The sequence below is a fragment of the Canis aureus genome, chromosome 8, assembly GCF_053574225.1.
Source record: "Canis aureus isolate CA01 chromosome 8, VMU_Caureus_v.1.0, whole genome shotgun sequence".
NCBI classification, from domain to species: domain Eukaryota; kingdom Metazoa; phylum Chordata; class Mammalia; order Carnivora; family Canidae; genus Canis; species Canis aureus.
This window is the reverse complement of record NC_135618.1, coordinates 54,896,995-54,918,301: the sequence shown is the minus strand read 5'-3', so window position 1 is coordinate 54,918,301 and position 21,307 is coordinate 54,896,995. Positions and strand designations below refer to the sequence as shown.

At 49.0% G+C, this 21,307-nt stretch overlaps 1 protein-coding gene across 1 annotated transcript in view; it reads right to left on the bottom strand.

Moving 5' to 3' along the window:
• HS3ST2 (heparan sulfate-glucosamine 3-sulfotransferase 2) overlaps positions 1-10,828 on the bottom strand; it is a 90,617-nt gene extending 79,789 nt beyond the window's left edge. The window contains exon 1 of the mRNA XM_077906987.1: positions 10,271-10,828. Within this exon, the coding sequence (XP_077763113.1) occupies positions 10,271-10,722 (452 nt within the window). The 5' untranslated portion in view covers positions 10,723-10,828. The remainder of the gene's footprint in view (positions 1-10,270) is intronic.
• Positions 10,829-21,307: the final 10,479 nt, after the last annotated feature.

Sequence of the window (21,307 nt, the reverse complement as noted above, 5' to 3'; positions counted from 1 at the left end):
AGGTGCTCAGGGGTGCATGGTGGAGAGATGACCTTGCTTGCACACTTGTCCTCTGAATGATGCCCAAATTTGAGTGCCTATCAAAATGGCTTTGACATAAATACTTCCCAGAGTCATTTATGCCCATTTCCCTTGCTTCATCCTCGGCAGGAAATAACTGAATCAAGTCAAGTTCTCTCTCTCCTGGAGAAATGACAGACAGGCAGACAGCGATCCAGTCAAGGGTCTCCAGGACTTCTGGTTAAGGGAGACGTCTGTGCTAGAAAGTACCAGACAGGAAGGGGGCCTCCAGTAGGGATTTTGCCACCACGGAGCTTTGCAATGACTTAACTCATTTTTCACGGAATTAATAATTCAGATCCCCCATGGTTTCAGCCAGAAGTGGCCATAAACTGCAGACAGTTTAACCAACCACTTCTGAAAATGGGGATTGATCCTGGGAAATGCTACCTCCACTTTCAGCCATCTCGCTTGAGCAAAATGAAAGCTGTTAGGTGATTTCATATCTTCATTAAAACCATCAAAGCAGAAACACTGCAAAGAGGCTGCCAAAGCAGAGAATATTTTCCCATGCTCTGGCAGCTCCGGGGAGGTCGGGGAGATTCAGATCCCCATTATCTTGCGGAAAGGCACTACAGTGTTCAGTTCTGTTTGAAGGGACCCACACATGCAAGCCCCCTCAATCTAGCAATGCCATCAAGGCTGCTCCCTCGTCATGCATGTTGATGAGGCTGGAATGAGAATGAGAAACCGGAGGACACATATACACCAAGTGGCATGTACCTACTCTGGGGCAGAGCAAAGCCAATTTAACCTTCAAAGGATCTCAAGACGTTACCTAAGAATGCTGCATTTGCAAAAAGGGCCTCAGAGATCCCTAGAAAGAGGGACAATGCCATCTCCTACCTATTTGGAGGAGACTCTGAAGCCTCCAAGCTACCACAGAACATGACTTTCCTGTCTTTGGTTAGTTCAAGGACAACTAGAGATAGACATCTGGCCAGGCAAGCCAGGGGCTGTTATAGGAAGAGTGTGAGGGTCAAGCCCCAGCCTGTCACTGGTCAGGGCCTGAAAGACAGCAAGCCATTAATGGAGGTAGTCGGCAGCAAGCAGCACCACCACCGCCCTCGTCCCACCTCGGCCTTCCTTGACACCCCACCCTCTCGCCTCGCCATGGCCAAATCCCTCAGCACATCCTGCATATGCACCTTCACACCGTATCTAGTGTCCAACACAGATGCCTTTGAGTAGGTGACATCTGAGCTGGAGCCTCCACAACGAGAAGCAGCCAGATCTAGGATACGGCAAATGCCAATGCACTAGAGCTGAGGCATCAGCTCCCCACAGTGCCTCTCTAAGCCATGCTGGGTGGGGACCCCTCCCCTGTGATCCCACAGGGCTGAAGCATTCTCCCTCTCTGCTAGTCTTGCTACTGGACTTGTGTGCCCTTCTACTCTTTAAGGGAGAGATCCTATTTCCCATCTTCACGTTTCCAGGGCTTAGCACTGGTATATAGTCTGTGTCTGGTATTTAGTCGGTGGTCAATAAATGTGCACAGGACTGAAATGAGAAGTGAAACTGTGGCATGAATGTACTTAGAAACAGCGTCTCTAGACGCCCCCTGCCCCCAACTTCAGTCACCCCCTTTGAATATCCTATCTGCCCCCTGAGACCCAAATAACACACTGCCTCGTCGTCCAGGAAGCCTTCCAAAACTCTCCCAGTTGGATTTCATCTCCTTTTTGTGCTGCTACAGCTCTGCCTGGATCTCTACATGGTATCTCTCACCATCTGATTTTCCATGAACATCTCATAACCGCATCAAACCATGAAACCCCGTGGCAGGAACCATACCCTACTTATCTCTAGGCCCTCAGCATCTAGCTCAATACAGACTAATAATGACAGGTAACCCTTGTTGGACACCTTCTGATGCCAGAAATCTGAGCACCTGTGCATGTTATCACTCATTCGATCCTCACAGCAAGCTACTGGGGTGAGGAAACAGGATTCATCCCAGTATGCAGATGGAACTGAGCCAGAGAAGCCGCTGGCTGGTGGACACACACCTGGCAGGGGCTGGAAGTGAGAGTCCAACCTGTTCATTCTGATTCCAGAGGTGAGTTTTTAGCCACTGCATGGAAACCACCTGCCTTGGTGCTTTTTGCCTCCTTAATCCCATTTTGAGGTCATCTCGCCCATGCCCTTTGAATCTGGGCTGTTCTCCCTTCTTCCAATGAGATGCTCCTTCTCATTCCCCCAGAGGAGCATGGCTCCCCCAAGAGCCAAGGCTGCAATGCCTTGCTCATCTCTCCACCAGCCTCAAGGTGGATGCGGGACTCCTTCACCCAGCTGTGAGAGCTGAGATCGGGGGTGGTGGGGGGCTGAGTTTGCAGGAAGCCAACCACCTCTTCATCAGTGTTGATGGCGATCTACCCACCTAAAGGCAAGCTCGGGGAGCCCTGACATCACAGACACCCTCTAAACTGCTGCTGCTGGATATCCAGGGACAGTATGTCCCAGGGACAATTCTCCCCTGTGGAGCTCCCTCTACGGAGCTGAGAAAGCAAAAGTGTCATCTTGTCCTGATACTAAGTTGGAGTCTCACATCATGCATCACAAAGTAGAAGAAGTAGAAGTAGAATTTGCATCCTGAAAATTTAAAAAGACACCTTGTCTTGCATAAGCCTCAAAAAAAAAAAAAAAAAAAAAAAAAAAAAGGCTTGAGCCCAATTGCCCTAAGTTGCCATAAATTGTTGAGTCCCTAGTGGAAACAACTTATACGTCTGACTTTTGCAACACTGATGCCTTGCAGATGTGTATGTAACGACCCACATAGATCTGATCTGATAATCGTGGGGAAGAATGCGGTTTTTCCACCCATGGGAACAGTGAAGAAACCAATGGCAAGGTTTCGATTTGGTTTTATTTCCCCCTTTAAATACTGCTATACCCTTTATTCTGGGAAGCCTATTCTTCTGAAGGCTAGGCTCCCTTGTAAATACTGCAAGTCAAAATACTTCTCCGAAAGCTCTTATTTGTTCTAAGTTTTCCTCTGGCTGTCTCTTCCAATCATTAACACATCAAAGGAATCTGAAAGGGAGAAACCTCTCAGGATTTATTTAGGGTGGATTTCCTGCAAATTGTAGCAGTGTTTCCCCAGATGGATGTCGGCTGGATGGCTCATCTCGGTAATCTGGAGTACTCCACAGACCTGCTAAAGATCACTGGGTAGTTGTGAATTATTATTAAGTTATGAATTATTTATTAAGTATCATTGACTATTTCTCATGGTGAGAAAATTTGTTACCTTTTACATTTTGCTTCCACTCCTTCTATTCACCTACACCAAGGAAAAAGGAAAGTCTCATGCTGAAATTAAGATTTCTTTAACTGGCTCTTACTAGCATCCCCTAGTACCCTCTTTTAGAGGGCAAGCCACAGGCTTGGAACATCCTAGCCACCTGAGGAAGCAAACTTCAATTGCACTATTTATTCTTACGTTTCCCTTCTAATTGTGGCAGGTGAGGCTGGTTTCCCATGTAGGGTGGTTTTGAAATCAAGTTGTTTTTTTAAAAAACATGTGTTTTCACTCTACCTGCCTATCGTGTCTTAGGTTTACAAACACATTAGCACATCTCTAGAAGGACATGTGATGGCTCTGGGAAGAGGAACTGCACACACAGAAACAGGGGTGGGGAGGACGGAATAATTTTCATGGGACATCCTTTGTCACTTCTGAAGTTTACATTAAGTTTCCAAAATATTCACACTGAAGACAAAAATAAGCCCAGTTCTTTATGAAAAAGTTACACTCTTTAAATGTGCTAACTTAAACAAAAATATTAAGAATGTAATAGCAGAGGCCATGCCAGAGTTTGGGAAACATCACGAAGGTGGCATAAGGATGTCTGAAGCTTGGGAAACGCTGCTCTCAGAGGATGGTAGGGAGAGGTCCCTGGCTCCTACCCCGAGCGGATGCACTAGGTTTCTTCCTCAGGGGAGCTGGTGGCCATGGGCACTGAGCCTCTGATTCCAAAGCTTTGGGAAGACACTCCCAGTGGACTTGCGCCCAGGAAGCCACATGTCGCCCAAGCCCCAGGCAACCCGATCAGTAGCCCTGGCCCGTGTGCCTTGGAAGATGCTCAGTTATGCCCCCTTTCCCTCGGCCATTATCTTGCTGAGAAAGCCAACCCCCCCACCCTCCCTCCATGAACACAGCACTGGGCCAACAGCCCAGCTGTGTGGCTTGACAGGCAGCAATTACCTCTGAAATGCTAAGTTATTTCCACTCACTGGTGGCTTTACCCACCCCGTCAAGCTGCCCGTGGACTACAAAAGCACCACGGCCCATGCCTGCAGCCCATGAGGAGAACAAAGTGGCAGCAAAGGCTGGCCTACAGCAGCCTGGCACTGAGCCCGGCCCATGGTAGGCGTTTGACAAATACACGGATTAACCTGTCCCGGGTTACCTCTGGAGGAGAGAGGGAGTCCCACAGGTTTAGATCGGGCTGCCACCTTTCCGACCCCTCCAACCTGACTACCCGCTCCCCCTGCTGCCAAGCCCTCTGGGCCTCCCCTCCAAGTCCTCCGGAGGTGAGGGGACCCTGATGGATAGAGAGCTGTGTGCTCCCACCTCCTCCCCACCCACTCTGTCACTCAGGCATTCAGGGCTGACTCACGGAGGTCTAAGCAAAGGGAAGAGAGTTGTTCTGCACTCTGATGCGGCAGATGTACGGGATCGTTAGCAAGCATGCAGGCAGTAGCACCTGTTGGGCACTGCCTCTGCCCTGAGCCTGTTAGGGATGCTCCGGATGCACCTCCAAATATCCAGGCGGTCCAGCAGCCCAAGAAGAACATGTCTGCTATGGCATCTTATTATCTCCTTTTGGGAAATCAGGCCACACTGTTTCTCATTTCAGGATGGACACTGGCAGGGAGATGGCATGGGTGACACAGATCTAAAATGGGTGCAGCTCCCTGAGCAATCAGAAGGGGCCCCTGGTGGCTGTAGAGACAGCAACCTGGGTGCTCCCTGCTGGGGCAGGGGATCTGCCACCTACTGTCGGGCTCTTTGGAAGATCCAAATGGGTCCCCACGGTAGAAGGCAGCTCTGGGGGACAGAGTTTCCACCCAACATGGAAGCATTACCTCACTGCATCTAAGATCCCATCAAATGTCAGGTACCCCCATTTCAGGGATGTTAAAAATGCAGGAAGAGAGGGGCTCTTAGAATCTTTGATAAATGATATTTTCACATCCCAAATAGCCTTAACAACGCGTGGCAGCTTGAAAAGCACTAGGGTTGTAGGGTCTTTTCCCCTTAAGTAGCCACATACCAGAGGCCTGGAGGATAGCATGTTCTAGGGTGAGCTCACCCACTGTCCCTGTAAGCTCTGGGGGTGGGGAGTGAAGCCAGCTCTTCAAAACATGTTTCTGAGCAATGACAGTTCAGCCTGCCCATCCTGAATGTTCCGAGGTGCCTGACCGTACACGTGCTAGAGCTAACTATTACATCTCCAGCGCGCTGCCAGGCTGACAGCAAGCGCACGAAGGACGGAGGATTTATGGACTCAATGATTTCATTTAATCAGCATATGTGACATCCTCCTGGACCGAGGCAGGAAAACTCCTCTTAAGACCTGTGTCTGCAGAGACGCTGTAATTGGGCGTGCAAGGGCACATGTGTGGGTGTGCACGCGCATGATTCTGTGCACACCTGACCGGCATGAAGCAGCCCGTGTCAGGTGTTGCTCAGTTGGTTAAAGATGGCATGGACTTCTCCCTTTGGTCTTATTTCTTTCTAAAGTTTTGCTTTGCTATCAGAATTTGACTTCCTGATTGAAAGGGGCTGCAACCAGTGATAGACTGTATTCTTTGCTTTTGATTCCCTTTCTTACTGAGGCTGCTGTGTCCAGGGCACACGCTGTGTCTTCTCTGCCTCACACCCTCCCCACACCACCATCAATGCTGAACAAATAACCTGAGATGTGAAGCCTATAGTTTACAGAACAGGCTTATCTATCAAAATGTTGTCACCAGAGCACAGAGTCAACGATCATGTCTAAACTTGCCCATGGTGGCATTTCGATGCACTGAGAGAGGAGTCACGTCCTCCTCACACCCTGCCCTCACCCCTCTGCCATCCCCAAAAACTAGCAAAACGGAGAACACTTCCGATGAAACTGAGCACCTCCGCCCCCAAACTAAAAACTACTAGACAATGTACAGTTTGTATTTCTCTATGAAAAGTGAAGACCCCAAGTAATTCTGACTCACACCCAACCCTTGCTAAATGAGAACATCCCAACTATGATCTTAGATTGGGAGCGGCCTCTTCGCATATTGTCTTACTGGAGTTTCATGAAGGTTGTAAAGCAGGTCAGACATCAGTTCCATGTTAAAGGTGAGCAAACGGACACCCAGAAATGTGATGCCACTTTTTTACTGATGCTGAAGAAAGGAAGCAAGAGAGGGAGGGAGGAAAAGAAGACCAAAACCGAAAAAAGCAAATTGAAGCAGAGCTGAAATTACAACTCAAGATCAGGACCCTACCTAGTTGATCATGGAACTACTGTCCTGGGAACTAATTCCTCAGCCCCATCTGGTTAACAGCAGCCGAGGCAAAGCCCAGTAGTTCTAACACTACTAGTACTGACAGTGATCCAGAAGTGCTGGTAGAAGCAGCAGCCACAGTGGCAACAGTAGTAACACGGCTGCCCCATCTTTACATACTACAGACTTTTCTTTTTTTTTTTTTTTTTTAAGATTCATTTGAGAGAGAGAACAAGAGATAAAGCACGCACACTGAGGGAGAAGCAGACTCCCCACTGAGCAGAGAGCCCCATGTGAGGCTCAATCCCAGGACCCTGAGATCACGATCTGACCCAAAGGCAGACACTTAACTTACTGAGCCACACAGACGCCCCTCTCACAGACTTTTCCAGGGCACTTTCCCACACAGTGTTTCATTCATTCTTCAAAACCACCTTCTGTGATGGTTGCTACAGGCCCTACTCTAGGAGGACCACAGTCTGCAAATCCCACAGCATCTGGACACCATACCTGGTTCCCTCTTCAACCTACTGTGACTCTGCCGACCTGTCTAGACATCTAGTCGACCTCACCCTGCAGGCCCAGCTGCCATTTAGGGAGCTAAACTGGGAGAGGGCAACCAAGCCAGACACACGTAGGTGACAGAACTCAGAGAAACATCTAAGGGGAGGGATCCCAAAGCAGAGTGCTGAGCTCTCCTAGGGCGGCCAGAACTGGGCTGGTTCCTAGAAGGGGCTCAGGTGGAGACAAGGCAGGCACAGATTCCGGCTCCTGGTCTCTCCAGGTGGAAGCACTCCGTCTTCAGGCACTGTTTGTTTCCTCCTGGCTTCTCTCCATAGAAAGAAGGCTCTCCTTTGGGTTGAGGGTAACGTTGGATTTTTCTACTATCTCTCTGTTCTGGGGCCTCGGGACCCAGGAAGCTGTTCCCGGGGACTTGGCCATGGAGAGATTATAATGTGATCCACGGCCTGCTGGTCTGTCACTCTGAACTCCACCTCTGCAAAACAGTCTGCCACCATGGGTGCAAGGGCTCTTTGGCCATGCCTACCCAGCAGACGCTGGCACTATGGTGGCAAGCTGTGCAGAGCAACCACCAGCGCACTTGGCTGGAAACGCGCACACACACATGAGCGTGTGTATCTCTGTGGGATACAGCATGCCATTGACTTCTGGCTCACAACTTGCTGTGACCCCATTTAAGATGCTGTTTTGGGGCTACAGTTTTCACATCTGTGAAATGACACAGGCAGTGGGCAGAAAGAGGAGCATCCTATCACCTGCTGTCCAAACTCACAGAATTTGGGGATAAAGTGAGAACATGGGTTTTAAAGGATCACAAGAATCCCTGTCACTCCTGCAACGAATGCCTATTTCTTGAGTAGTAATAAAGGATAAAGCACATACAGAGAAATGTTCTGGAAAGTGTGGAAACAGCCTCCTAATGAGGCAGTACGACCTTAAGTAGAAATGGCAATCCACAACCTAACCCCTGGGCTCTGAGAGTGTGGGTCTGCGACGGAGAGAAGCACAAACCACACAGCCCTTTCTTGAGCTGTAGGCTCCCAGCCCTCCCGGGGAAGTGGTAAGATGGGGCAATCTGGTGCCAGACCTCTGGGCTAATCGTTCTAGAAACACAAAGGGTGATAGGGAGGGTAAACTCAGACCCTGGGAGGTAGGGTGGAGGGGAGAGAGAGAGAGAAGTGGAGCTGTCAGTGTGCTTGATGTTAAATAAAACCTACCAAGATTCAGCTGAGAATTTTAGCAGAATCCAAATGTGCTATAAAAGAAAAAAAAAAAAAGGCATGGCTCCCATCTCTAAGGTTCACAGCTAAGCTGGCTTAGAATCACACATGCCAAGGTTAAAAATAAAAAGCAGCCATCCCTGAATGACACAGGCTCTGCAAAGGAAGCCTGGGGTAAGTTGTTTGCTGGTGGACCCAGGAGAGAGGAGGGCAGACGCTGGGTGTGGGGTATGGGGTTTACTGGAGGACACAATACCTAAAAGCTCAGAATTTTGCTATTTTGCACTTAAAAGGTACTTCGTACTGGCAAAGGGTTTCACAATAATCTTTCAGATTTTCCATCGAGGAAAGCCTGCTGTGCATTACCATGCTGACCATGGCTGACCCACACAGGGTTCTGCTGCCCCATGCGTTTGCCTCCCTCTCCCTAGGGTCTGGCTCTGACGCGGTCCTCGAACGCCCCGTACACCCAGACGGGATGCCTGTGAGTCACAGCTCGGGAGGCACCGGACCTACCGTTCTGTGTCACCCTATTCCATTCAGCCAACATAACGGTGCCAGGGCCACCAACAGGCTGGGTGTCTCCTGCTGGGCTCTACCGGAGACACAGTGTGTGTCTGCCTCCTAGGGACAGTGCGTGTCCCGTCCTTTGCCCCCACAACCATGAGCATTGCAGGTCAGGGCTAAGTGGCCCTGTTGTCCCCTTGGAAATCCAAGGGCCCCTTATTGTGAGCCCAGAGCGGTCCCCTCTTCTAATGAAGTTTTCATTTGTCCAATATGCTTACGACTTCTACTAACAGGTAATAGCAAAAATCAGCTGTAGTTACTGTGTCAGCTACCATGTTACTCCTCCCCAGTTCCAGTACTATGCAGACATTTCTAGAAGGTCTTCAAGGGGTCAGGTAAATGATGGGAATTCTGGGACCCACGTGTTATGGGGAGCACATACATTATTTCACTCTGGGGGATGCCCTGACTCAGCCCACATTTGGGCCAATCCTGCACCACACTGGGTCTAGGAGGCAGACGGGCATTGAATAGCAGAGGCTGTCACCTTCCAGAAGCTTCAGGCTATCCCCCTTCAGACACCACCAGCCTGGGGGCCTCTCATCCCTGTCAGTGCAGTGGAGGAGTGAACAGTCTATGATTGGCTGTCCCTAGGACCCAGGCCAGCCCTTATGTGAGGCGCCGGCTGTATCCCAAATTCCATATCCTGCCTGCTGGTTTAGAAGCACCACCTAGTGCAGGTGTCTTTTTTACACTTTGAAGGCACTTTCGGAAGACCTTGGAAGGTTTTCCTGCCCATTGTGATGGATCTCGAAGAGTTTCAGGCATTTGCTCAAGCTAAGTGACAGAGCAGGACTCAAATCCAGGGTTCCTTTCCACCACCCAAGACCACTAACTCAGAGTCAGAGCGACGGGGGGGGGGGGGGCAGGGAGAGGTGGGTCTCAGCTCACGCAGAGCAGCAAATACCTGGAGCTGGGAATGACCCTCCAGAAGGGACCACCTTCATCCCCACACCTCTCTGGCCCGAGACCTCACCCAGGCGCGCGCCCTGCCGCAAGGGGGCCCTATTCCAAGCTTCCCTTCTCAGGGTCCTTCAGATGCCTGGAAAGATCAGCGAAGGTCAGGGGAGCGCCCCCCTGGCCCCCGGCACCCTGCTCCACCCCGGAGGCTGGACAAGGAGGCAGCCCACCGGCTCGCCCGGAGGTTTGGCTAGAGACACCCCTTGCGTTCCGGCGCCTCCAGATACAGCTGCCCTTTGCAGTTCTAGAAAGCGCGTGGCCGTCTACACCATCCCTGGGAAGTTCAGCGGATTTACTCCGTGGAGTCCCCCCCACGTGTCAGCCTGGACCCACACAACGAGCAGGATTAAGGGGGAGAGAAGACGCGGGAGGCGGCCCTAAGGATGCACGCGACGGGGGAGGGGGGCGCGGCGCGCGGCGCGCGGGAGGGGGCGCCCCCTCCTTACCTGTACCAGTCCAGCCCGCGGCCGTAGTTCCTGTCGAAGAAGTGGGGCTCGGTGCCCAAGGCCCGCACGTCCGGGTGCACGCGGATGAACTCCAGCACGGCCCGCGTGCCCCCCTTCTTCACGCCCACGATGAGGGCTTGGGGCAGCCGCTTGGTGCCCAGCCTGGCCGAGCCCGAGTGGTTGGCAGCCGGCAGGCGGGCGGCGGGCGCGCTGGGCGTGGGCCCCGGGGGATCGCAGGGGCGGGACTTCGGGAGAAGTTTCTGGCCGCCCGCGCCGGCCCCGCGCAGGCAGCGAGGCGCGCCCAGGAGGCGGCTCCGGCCCAGGTCGTCGCAGCAGCACAGGAGGCTGTAGCACAGGTAAGTGCAGGAGAGCGAGAGCGTGAAGGCGAAGAGCAGCCTGCGCGCCCTCCGCGGCTGAGCTGGCCCCGCGCGGCCCAGGACCCTATAGGCCATGGCTCCATGGGCCCGCGCCGGGGGTCATGGTTTCCGGGGGGCGCCGGCGGCGGAGCTGCTGGGGCCCTGCGGCCGCCTAGGGGGCAGGCGCGGCGCGGGCCCGGCTCCGGCCCCGCGGGGCGGGCGTGGGGGGCGCCGTCTTCTCCGGGCGCTGCCGGCCGGGGCGCGCACCATGCCCGGGGACCCCGGGCGCGGCGGCTCCTCGGGGCGCGGGCGGCTGCGCGCCCCGCATCTCCCCGTCCCGGGCCGCGGGGCTCCGGGCGGCGCTGCTCGGGTCTCACGTGCGCCGGCTCCGGAGCGCGCCCGAAGCCCGAAGCCCCATGCCCGGTCCCCGGAGCGCGGCGCCCCGAACGCTCGGTGGCGGCGCGGGCAGGCGGGCGGGCGGGCGGACCGGACGGTGGCGCTGGCGCTGGCGCGGGCCCCGCTCGGGCTCCTAGAGAAATGCCGAGCCGCGCGCGCTGCCGGCTCTATTTAAGGAGTCGCCTGACGTCAGCCGCGCGGGTCCCCCGAGCCGGCGCCCCGCCCTGGGACCTGGCCCGCCCCCTGCGCCCCCACTCCCCAGCCCCTCCCAGGGACGCGCCAGTCCGCGCGCTCCCCGCGCAGGCCGCTCCGTGACGAGCCGCCGCCGGCCGGGGCTGCCCAGGCATTGACGCCTGCCTCCCCACCACCCCCAGGGCTGGGAACCCCGGGCCGGCTTGCGCCAACACCCAGACCCGGGCGCAGACGCAAGCGCTCTGCACTGACCCACGCGCACGCACACACACACACACACACACAGGTGCACACGTACCCTGACCAGGACACACCCCCTCACCCCACATGGGCGTGGAAACACTGCCAGGGACGCTCCCCTGTCCCCCTCATCTCCACCTCACCAGGCACACGCAGCCCGGAATCGGACATCGTGCCGTGTGCGCACACACGCGCGGGACTGGGACACACGCGCTAGACGGGGATGGGTGGAGGAGCCGAGCGTGAGTGAGATTCCGTGACTATTCGCGGAGCTCCCTAGCCCCCCGCGCGCTGACTCATACCCAGGCGGCTCGCTGTGTCTCGCACCCACGAAGCGTGCGCCCCCCACCCCGCTGTCACCCCACCGTTCCCGGGACGCGGCGGGAGAGTGAGCCCCAAGGGAGCGGACTCCGCGCGGCTGGTTCCCCTCTCAGCGGCCGCCCCCTAGCGGCGGGCCGCTCCCCGGGGTCCAGGGTGCTGCAGACTTCCCCAGGGGCGCGAGCGGGAGCAGAGGGGGACGACTTATCCAGGAGTAGCTCCACGCCCAATGATTCCCCAGTAACCGCCCACAGTGACCATGCCCAGAACAGGCATGTGTGACCAACGCCAGTGCTGCCCTGAGTGGCCACACTGGTGGATCAGAACAGACCTACGTGACCGTGGCCAAGAACGCAGCTCATTTGTCGCCCCACAGCGGAGCCAAATCCCTGTGCCCAGATGTTCAGCAAGTGCTACCCCCACAGACTGTCTGAGGGACCACCATCCCCTCTGCCGTCCCCCCACCCCCCAAACTAAACACCCTTCTTCAGGGAATAACCTGATCAGGCTCTGGACCTTAGCCCAAGTCAGGGAGTATTTTGTCCCCCAGCCAGGCCCATCCTAGAATCTACCACAGATCATAACTACCAACTTTGTTTCGAGCCCTCCGCACATTAACTCAATTATTTCAACCATAGCCTATGAGTTTGCTACCATTACCCCCACATCACCTCCCTTCCTTAATTCTCATAGAAGCTAACACTTATTGAGTGCTTGTTTGGTGCCTGTGCCTATCACTTGCCATGCACTCCCACCTTATTCTTTGGAGATACGTACTCCTTTATGATCCCTGATTTACAGAGTGAGAGTAAGGCTTAATGAACATGTGTTCATTAATTAATTAATTAATCAATCGGTAATCAACAGGGCTGGGGTTAACCCGACTCCAGGATTCAAGCTCTTAATGACAATGCTTTGCAATTCCCTCTCTTCCTTTGATCATTCCTGACAGCACTCCATCCTAGGCTCCTCTCCCAGGTGTGAACTAACACATCTATACTCATTACTTCTAAAATCTGACATCTGGAACCAATGAGGACTTCCAGGTGTAGGTTGAAAAGTCCACCAGGATGCTCACCTCCCTTCTGTAAACTCTGCCTTTAGTAATGCTGCCTCCGACTCCATCATCTTTTTCTTGTAGCTGCATCACACCGCTGACATCTCAAGCTCACAGCCATGTTACATCTCTGAGTGTCCCTTATAAGTGCAGCCGATTAAGGCATAGCTACCCCATACTGTGCTTGTAACAGTGGGCTTTTTGGACCCAACATGTGACGTAGGTCCTTACACATCTGACCTGATTAAATTTTATCTGGTCTCATCAGTTGCTGCTCCAGTTTTTAACAAGTGTCTACTTGAATCTTGAATCGCAATGCAGCTTTCATTTATTCAAAAAGAAAACATAGGAAGATTGAATTCCAGCAGCTTGACCCTTGATTCCAGGTGTACCTTGGGCAAATGGGTTGACCTTTCTGAGCCTCGGTCTTCTCAGCTGTAAAATGGGGAGGTAGGATTAGCTACAGAAACCTCCTGAGGTTTCGATGTTGTATGAATCTATGGCTACATTATTCAAGGCATGAACCACTCTGTTGGCATTATGTCATCTCCGCATTTGATTACAGTTTAATTAATTCTCCATTCACATTTTTAATAATAAGGTCAAAACAAATATGTTGGAAGGAGCTCTAATATAGACCCTTGGCAGTTTTTCACATTGTGAACCTGTTATTTCTGCACTTCACTGCTAGAATTACAAGGTTTAATGTGGATTAATCCACTCTGACAAGAACTTTTTCCTAGCCAAAAAAAAAAAAAAAAAAAAAGAATGTAATTCTTTCTCATTACTCTCTACTTGGCTCAATTTAAAAATTATTTTTATCTTTGAATTCGTAAGCTGTGAAATGCCTGGGTATTCCAGACCATCAGAGCCAGGCAGATTTGCCTCTTCAAATTTCTAACCAGAGTAGTGACCGTGATTTGGATAGAGTTTTTCTGGAGTTAGACAGTGGACGTGCCTGCTCATCATCCCCCACCTCTCTCTCTCTCTCTCTCTCTCTCTCTCTCTCTCTCTTTTTTTCCAGAAGTACCGCGGTTCTCCTTTGAGAGCATGAGGAAGGATAATGCACAGACGAGAACTGGAATCCTTCAAATTCAGACACTGTCCTAAGATCCGGCTACTTTTCTCCATCTTCTCTATTTCTCTTTGGACCTTGTTTATTTTCTTCACATTCCTGCCTTTTTACTGCCTTTACTTATAAACCAGGACAGAGGGACGCCTAGGTGGCTCAGTGGTTAAGTGTCTGCCTTTGTCTCAGGTTGTGATCCCTGGGTCCCAGGATCGAGTCCCACACTGGGCTCCCCATAGGGAGTCTGCTTCTCCCTCTGCCTATGTCTCTGCCTCTCTCTCTGTGTCTCTCATGAATAAATAAATAAAATCGTTAAAAATAAATAAATAAATAAACCAGGAAGGGCTACTGAGTCTCAAGCCAAAGAAGCTGATTTTGGCTAATGGAAGCAAAAAGGATTTGGAATAGCTCACACAGAAAAAGAACTTAGTGGTCACTCACAGAATTAGGAAGGCGGGGGAACTGGGCCCATAAACAGAATAGCAACCACAGGACACAGATCCTTCTCTTGCCTTCATTTTTGAGTCTTCTTTTGTTCTTTTGCACCAGCATTCTCCTGAATCTTCCTTTCCACTCTTATACCTTGCATTTAAGACTTCGAATTTGAAATTACAAAACAAGGAAATTTTCTTTCCTATAAGTCTTTGGACCCAATCAAGCCGTATTATTCAGTTGTATTTCGGGATAAGTTTCCATTCTGTTCCCCCCCAAGAGCCAAGTTTTGTAAAATGTGAGAAAATGTTAGAACAAGGGTGGTTCCTAAGGGGCAAAGGACCATGAAATGGATTCACATGGGCTTGCAGGTTGTGTGAGGTGCGGAGTTCACATCTGATCTGGAGGGTGGGCGTGAATAGTTTCCCTTCAGGAACAGATGAGAGTGAGGATGAGAGGTTTTCCACGTGCTCTATTCTCTGGCTAAAATCAGGGGGTGAAAGTTCAAGGGACCAGATGCTGCCTGTAGAAGGGGATCAACTCTGGAAGGCCAGGAATGGTGGTTGATTTTAAGTACTTTGTAAGTTTCCAAACCTTCTGTGGTCTCCATGTTGGTTTACTTGTGCTGTTGGCAGTAATCATCATCATCATCATCATCATCATCATCATCATCGGCACGATGTATTGAGCACCAGACACTGGGCTAGGCATTCATTTAGATGCAGTACTTAATTTAATCCTCGCAAAAAAACAGTAAGATAGGGCTTGTTACCATCCCTATCTTACAAATACGGAAACCATCACATGGTTGGTTTTTCCATGTTCTCTCAGCTGCTGCAGGCTCAAGAGTGTGGAAACCAGTGCAAAAGAAAAGCATGGGTGGGGCGCCTGGGTGGCTTGGTCGGTTAAGCATCTGACTCTTGATTTTGGCTCAGGTCATGATCTCAAGGTCATGAGATCCAGCCCTGAGTCAGGCTCTGTGCTCAGCTGGGAGTGTGCTTGAGGTTCCCTCTCTCCTTCTCCCTCTTCCCCTCCTGCTAGGCACACAGGCTCTCCCCTCTTAAATAAATCTTTTTAAAAAAATCATGAATGGGGAGACTGATGATCAGCTTCACCCATGGCCTTCCCTGGGGTCAGAACTGTTACATGCCCCCACCTCCCATCCTGCGTTCTGTAACCCACACGATCTTCTGCTCATCTTATCTTACCATCTTGGCTTCTTAATGTGACTGTAAATGCCTCAGGGGCCAAGGACTAAACAGCTAGTTCCAAATCAGCCTGGTACTTAGAATCTGGGCTGCATATTCATGTTGGGACTCGCTTGGATTCTTCATCTCCTTTCTCCTCCTTGATGGACCACTGAACCACTAACTATTGCCCTGTTACAGCTTCCAAGAAAGAATTAATATTTCATTTCAAAATTTATCCAAAGTGGATTATTTGTAATGTTGGGGAAGATACTAACCTGTTCACTTGTACGATAATGTGGTAGAGCTGACCCAGAGTACCTGGTGACACTCCCTCTCGTCTCCTTGTCTTTAACCAAATGGAGGCAGATGAGAATGTCACTATTGGTAATCCCCAATTTATTCATTTCTGAAATAAATTGGTAATCCCCAATTTATTCATTTCTGAAATACATATCTTAGTGGTATAAGAAGAGTATTTTTTTAAAAAAAAAGTACTTAGCTACAGAGGACAACTTAGAGACATATATCTGTTGGCTTGTATTGAGTTTTGTTTCCCTTCAACATTATTATTATAGATTATATTATCCTGAATACAGAAACAAGTGAAAATCCTGAGAAGCAAAAAAAAGGCCCTAAATTATAATACTCAGAAATAATTATCACTAATGTTTTTTACATACTTCCAAATTATACATGTGTTTGTTAATTTGAGTCAGCTCTTATCTACCCTTTTGTAAAATGCTTTTTTACTTGACAATATTGTGAATTTATATCATTAAATACAGACCTAGGTAGGTCTAGTACTTTCAGAAAGAGAAAATAGCTTGCTTGCTTTCTGAGAATGGGGTAAGCTTGCAGCTACTATGAATGGAGAGAACCTAACATGCATGTGAACTAACTCAATATGTAAGTAAGCAGAGTGAAAGGGAAAGCCTGAGTCCCAGTAATAGTGTTTGACTGCCTGGATCCAGCTTTGCCTGAAGCTGTCTCTTCATAGTGGTTAGGAGTACAGTGTCTGAAAGCAGGCTGCCTGAGTTCAAATCCTGGCTCTGTGACTGAGATTAAACAAGATTATAAATGTAATGCGCTTAGAACAGAGCCTTGCTAACAGTAAGCCCTCAGTAAACATTAGCCATTATTATACCGCAGACTTTGTGATTACATCCATCCATAAATTCTTTTTTATTTAGTTATTTTGATTCATAGAGATACGTACTTTTCAACTAGGTCTGCATCTTTCAACCTACTTAAAATTTTTTTTATCAACCATTCAGACTATGATCAGCAGAGTTGCTTAAGATTCTCTCTCTCCTTCTGCTCCTCCATACCCCACCATGCTCTCCCTCTCTCTCAAATAAATCTTTTTTAAAAAAATTTATCAACAATAAAATAAAATCAACCTGTGTTCTCAGTAATTACCTAAGACCCTTCCTGTTTTGGATCCAACTTACCATCCTGATTCTTTAAATGCTTTTAGGGAAGTAACCACATATCCACTCTGGACCTAGCTCACAGCAAGTGTTCAGTAAATGCTTGTTAGATAAATAGGCAATATCCCCGAAGACCCCTTTACCTGAAGGACAACAATTTTAGCCTGAGGACCTCGCACAACTTCTCTTAAAGGACTGAATTTTCTGTTCATTGATCACCCCCTCATGGCCCCTCTGCACAGATAAACATGATACTTAGTCACTTTTTGCTTATACCATCTATTCCTTTGACCCTCTCTCACTGTGCTAAATTTTCTGGTTAGAATCAACTCTCTACCCACTCAGAGCCCAGTGCCTGCACCCACACAGCTGAACACAGCAAATGCACAAGCATGATGACTAGTCTCACTTAAAATTCATCATTTCTAATCTCAAGTGGACCCTTCACATTTCCTGGCAATCATGCTGCAATTTCCCTCGTCCATTCATTCTGAGTCCTCCTATATAACTGTTTGGTTCCTTCTCTCCTCTTCTCAAACCTCAAATAGCTCCTCCCCATCCTGATTATCTGATGGCCTTGCTTCCTCCATACTTCACTGGCTAATAGAAGCAACTGGAAGAGAGCTTTTACTGCCACCTCTACCCACCTCCCTAGCTATGTTCATATACTTTATTTTCTCTCTCAGGAACAGGAGTTCACAGTGCCTGTTTCTTGATCAGGCCAGCTCCTCCGTTTGTGTGCTAGATCCAGGGCGCGTCCGTCTGCTCAAGGACAGGGCTCCAGCAAGCCTTCCTTTCTTCTCCCTCATTTTCAGTGTCCCCTCTCCACTGGGTCCTTTTCATCAGCGTATCAACGAAATGATCTCTCTCCCATCTTAAAAAGAAGAGAGGGAAGCAACCCTGTCTTGACCTCACCTCTCCAACTGGAACACCATTTATATCCCTCTCTGTAGCTCAGCTCCTCAAGAGTGGGCTCTACTCATTGACTCCCCCCTCTCTCCATCCCCTCACTCTGAGCTCATCCCAGTCAGGCTGATGCTCCCACCTCTCTTCTAAGCTGTTCTTCTTGAGGTCGCCAGTGACATCCATAGTGCGAAACTCAAGCCAGCCCTTCATCTTAGTGGGCCCTGAGTTACGCATAGCATTTGGCACAGCCAACACCCTTTTCTTCCTGAAACTCTTTGTTCACCAGGATTGGAAGATGCTGCATTCTTGTGGTGTTTTTCTCACTTCTGCTTCTCCTGGGTTTCTCCTGATGGCTTCTTTTTACCTTCATGACCTCTCACTTGGAGTACCCCAGGGATCAGTCCTTGAACATGATCTCTTTACTGTCAACCCTCCTTTAGTGACATCATTGGTCCCGTGGTGTCATATATACCCCGTGTATACTACTGCATCTCAAACTGATAGCTCCTTTCCCTGGAATGGCTACTGAGACACCTCTGCCTGGAGGGCAAACAGGCATCTCCACCTACACATGTCACACACCAAACTCTATTTCCATAAAACCTGCTGTCATTATCATCTAAATAAATGAGTGCTCTGTGTTGGAGACATTCGTTCTTTCAGAATTCCTCTGTCACACGGACTGTACTGCCTACAATACCACTGCATCTAAAGGAATGAAAGTATTCATCTACAAGGACAAAGGAAGTGAGGACACAACAGCTAATGAGGAATTAGAATAAAAACCTGGAAGTGCTACCTGGTACTGCAGAGATGAGAGAGTTGAAGTGAACTTAGGAACTGGAACCAGTGCCCAAGAGGATCGTCAAAAAAGCTCAGTACTAGGAGGCATCAGGTGCTGCAGAAAGTGGGGGATGAGGTGCTGGGCTGGGCAGCTGGCATCCTGGATGCTGAGTGCCATCCCACTCTGGGAACGTGTGCAGCCCACACTGGAGTCACTTGTTCTATAGAAGACCTGACTCAGATGAGCTCCAGGTGGGGAGATCTCAAACAGAGTGGAGAAGGAGAATGGTGCTGGTATGAACTGGGGGGTATTTACTCCTGGGTCCCCTGCCAGAGTCTCCTGATTTTTTTTCTCACTTTGGAATGAGGCCACTTCTGAGACTCCTCATTGCTTGAGAATAGTGGGAGGGGGAGGGGGCAGGGACAGAGTTGAGGAGAATGATTTGGGCAGTTGGCAGTTTTATTTTGGGTTTACAGTCTCCAAACAATTCATACCAGGTTGATAATTCTTTAGCTCCCGGGGTGGATCCTCCCTCTGGATGAGCTGAGAAGCCACAGAGGGCTTTCAACAGAAGGATCCCTCTCATTGAGACTTTAGGAAGACCAGGTAGAGGCTATGTTGAGCAGTGGCTGGTCAGGAAAAGAGAGAACACTCTAGGTATTTCAAACAGAAATTATTTAATACAGGGGATTGGTTCTAAACATGCTGGAAGGGGGGATCCCTGGGTGGCTCAGCAGTTTAGTGCCTGCCTTCGGCCCAGGGCGTAATCCTGGAGTCCCAGGATCGAGTCCCGCATTGGGCTCCCTGCATGGAGCCTGCTTCTCCCTCTGCCTGTGTCTCCGCCTCACTCTCTCTCTCTCTCTCTCTCTGTCTCTGTGTGTGTGTGTGTGTGTCTCTGTCTCTTGTGAATAAATAAATAAAATCTTAAAATAAAAATAAATGTGCTGGAAGGGTGGGTGGCGCAAAAAAGGAAGGATGGAGTTACTGAGAAATTAGTAAGTGCAGGAGCCACTCCCACCCAGGCTGGGGAAACAAAAGGGAAAATGCCAACTTTCCTGAATTTATTTTTGTATATAATCTGAGGTAGCACTCTGATGTTTTCCAATTAGATAGGCAAATGTCTGAAATTAATTACTGAATAGTTCTTTCATCCCTTGTAGATATAAAATACTATGTTTCCCGTGGCAGCTGGGTGGTTCAGTCGGTTGAGTGTCCGACTCTTGATTTCAGCTCAGGGTCATGAGATCAAACTCCACATTAGGCTTGGTGCACAGTGAGGAGTCTGCTGGAGATTATCTCCCTCTCTCTCTGCTCCTCTCCCTCCTCACATGCTCTCTGTCTCTCTCCCTCTCTCTCTTAAATAAATAAAATCTTTTTAAAAATACTATGTTTCCCTTGTGTGGACTCTCTTTTTGGTTCCATATATCTATTTGTCAATATTTGCAAACAATACTGTCCTAATATGCATTAAAATGCTATTCAAGCAGGAATCAAAGAATAGAATGCTTTTGAAAATAAAAATAAGAATGATACACAGTTGACCCCGGAACAATACAAGGAGCTAGGGGTACCAATCCCTCATGTAGTAAAAATCTATGTATAACTTTTGACTCTCCCCAGAACTTAACAACTAATAACCTACTGTTGACTGCAAGCCTTTCCAATAATATAGTAGATGAACAGATATTTTATATGTTATATGTATTCTATACTGTATTCTTATAATAAAGTAAGCCAGAGAAAAGAAAATGATATTAAGACCATAAGGAAGACAATATACATTCACAGTACTGGACTTTTTTCATTAAAAAAAAAAATCCACCTCTAAGTGGACCCGCATACTTCAAACTCATGTTATTCAAGGTCAACTGTACTTTTTTGGAAGATCTTAAAGTAAATGATAAAGTGGCAGTATTAAAACTGTGGTATTAGTTCAAGACAGTTCAGATAGAACGAGCAGTAGGGCAAAAGAGAAAACTCACAACCGGGCACTTGTGTTCAGCATGTGATGGAGTTGCCATTTTGGTGTTGAAATTAGGGCAGTTTCTTTGCCAAAGAAATTCCAGGTGAATCAGAGTATTTAATGTTGGAAAGTAGGACATAAAGTAATTACCAGAACAATTTAAAATAAAACTTGATATACCTAAAAGTAGTGAAAGTTACCGCAGAGGATGAGACTGGGAAATTTAGCTACATACACAATTTCCACTTACATGCCTAAAAGTGTCAAATAAAATTAAATGCACCAAGAAAAACATTGGTCATATATATGACATACAAGCCCTACCGTAATACATATTAATATATCATCTATTATTAACATCGTATATAAAGAGTCTTTAAAAATCAGTAAAAAATGAACACTGCAATGGAAACACAATCAAAGCCCATGAATAGCCACTTCAGAAAAGAAATACAAGTGACCCATATACAAATGGAACTAATGAACATTAAAGAAGTACAAAATAAAATATTAGAGTTAATTACCAACCAAGATGACCAATAATCTGAATTATTGAAACTTTAGGAAGTATCCATCCATACCTTTGTAATCAGAGTAGGAATTTATCCCAAGGAAACAGATTATGGATACATACAGAGGTTTGCACATAAGGTGATTGGGTCATTAGTTTTTTTATTAATATAAAATTAGAAGCAATCTGAAAA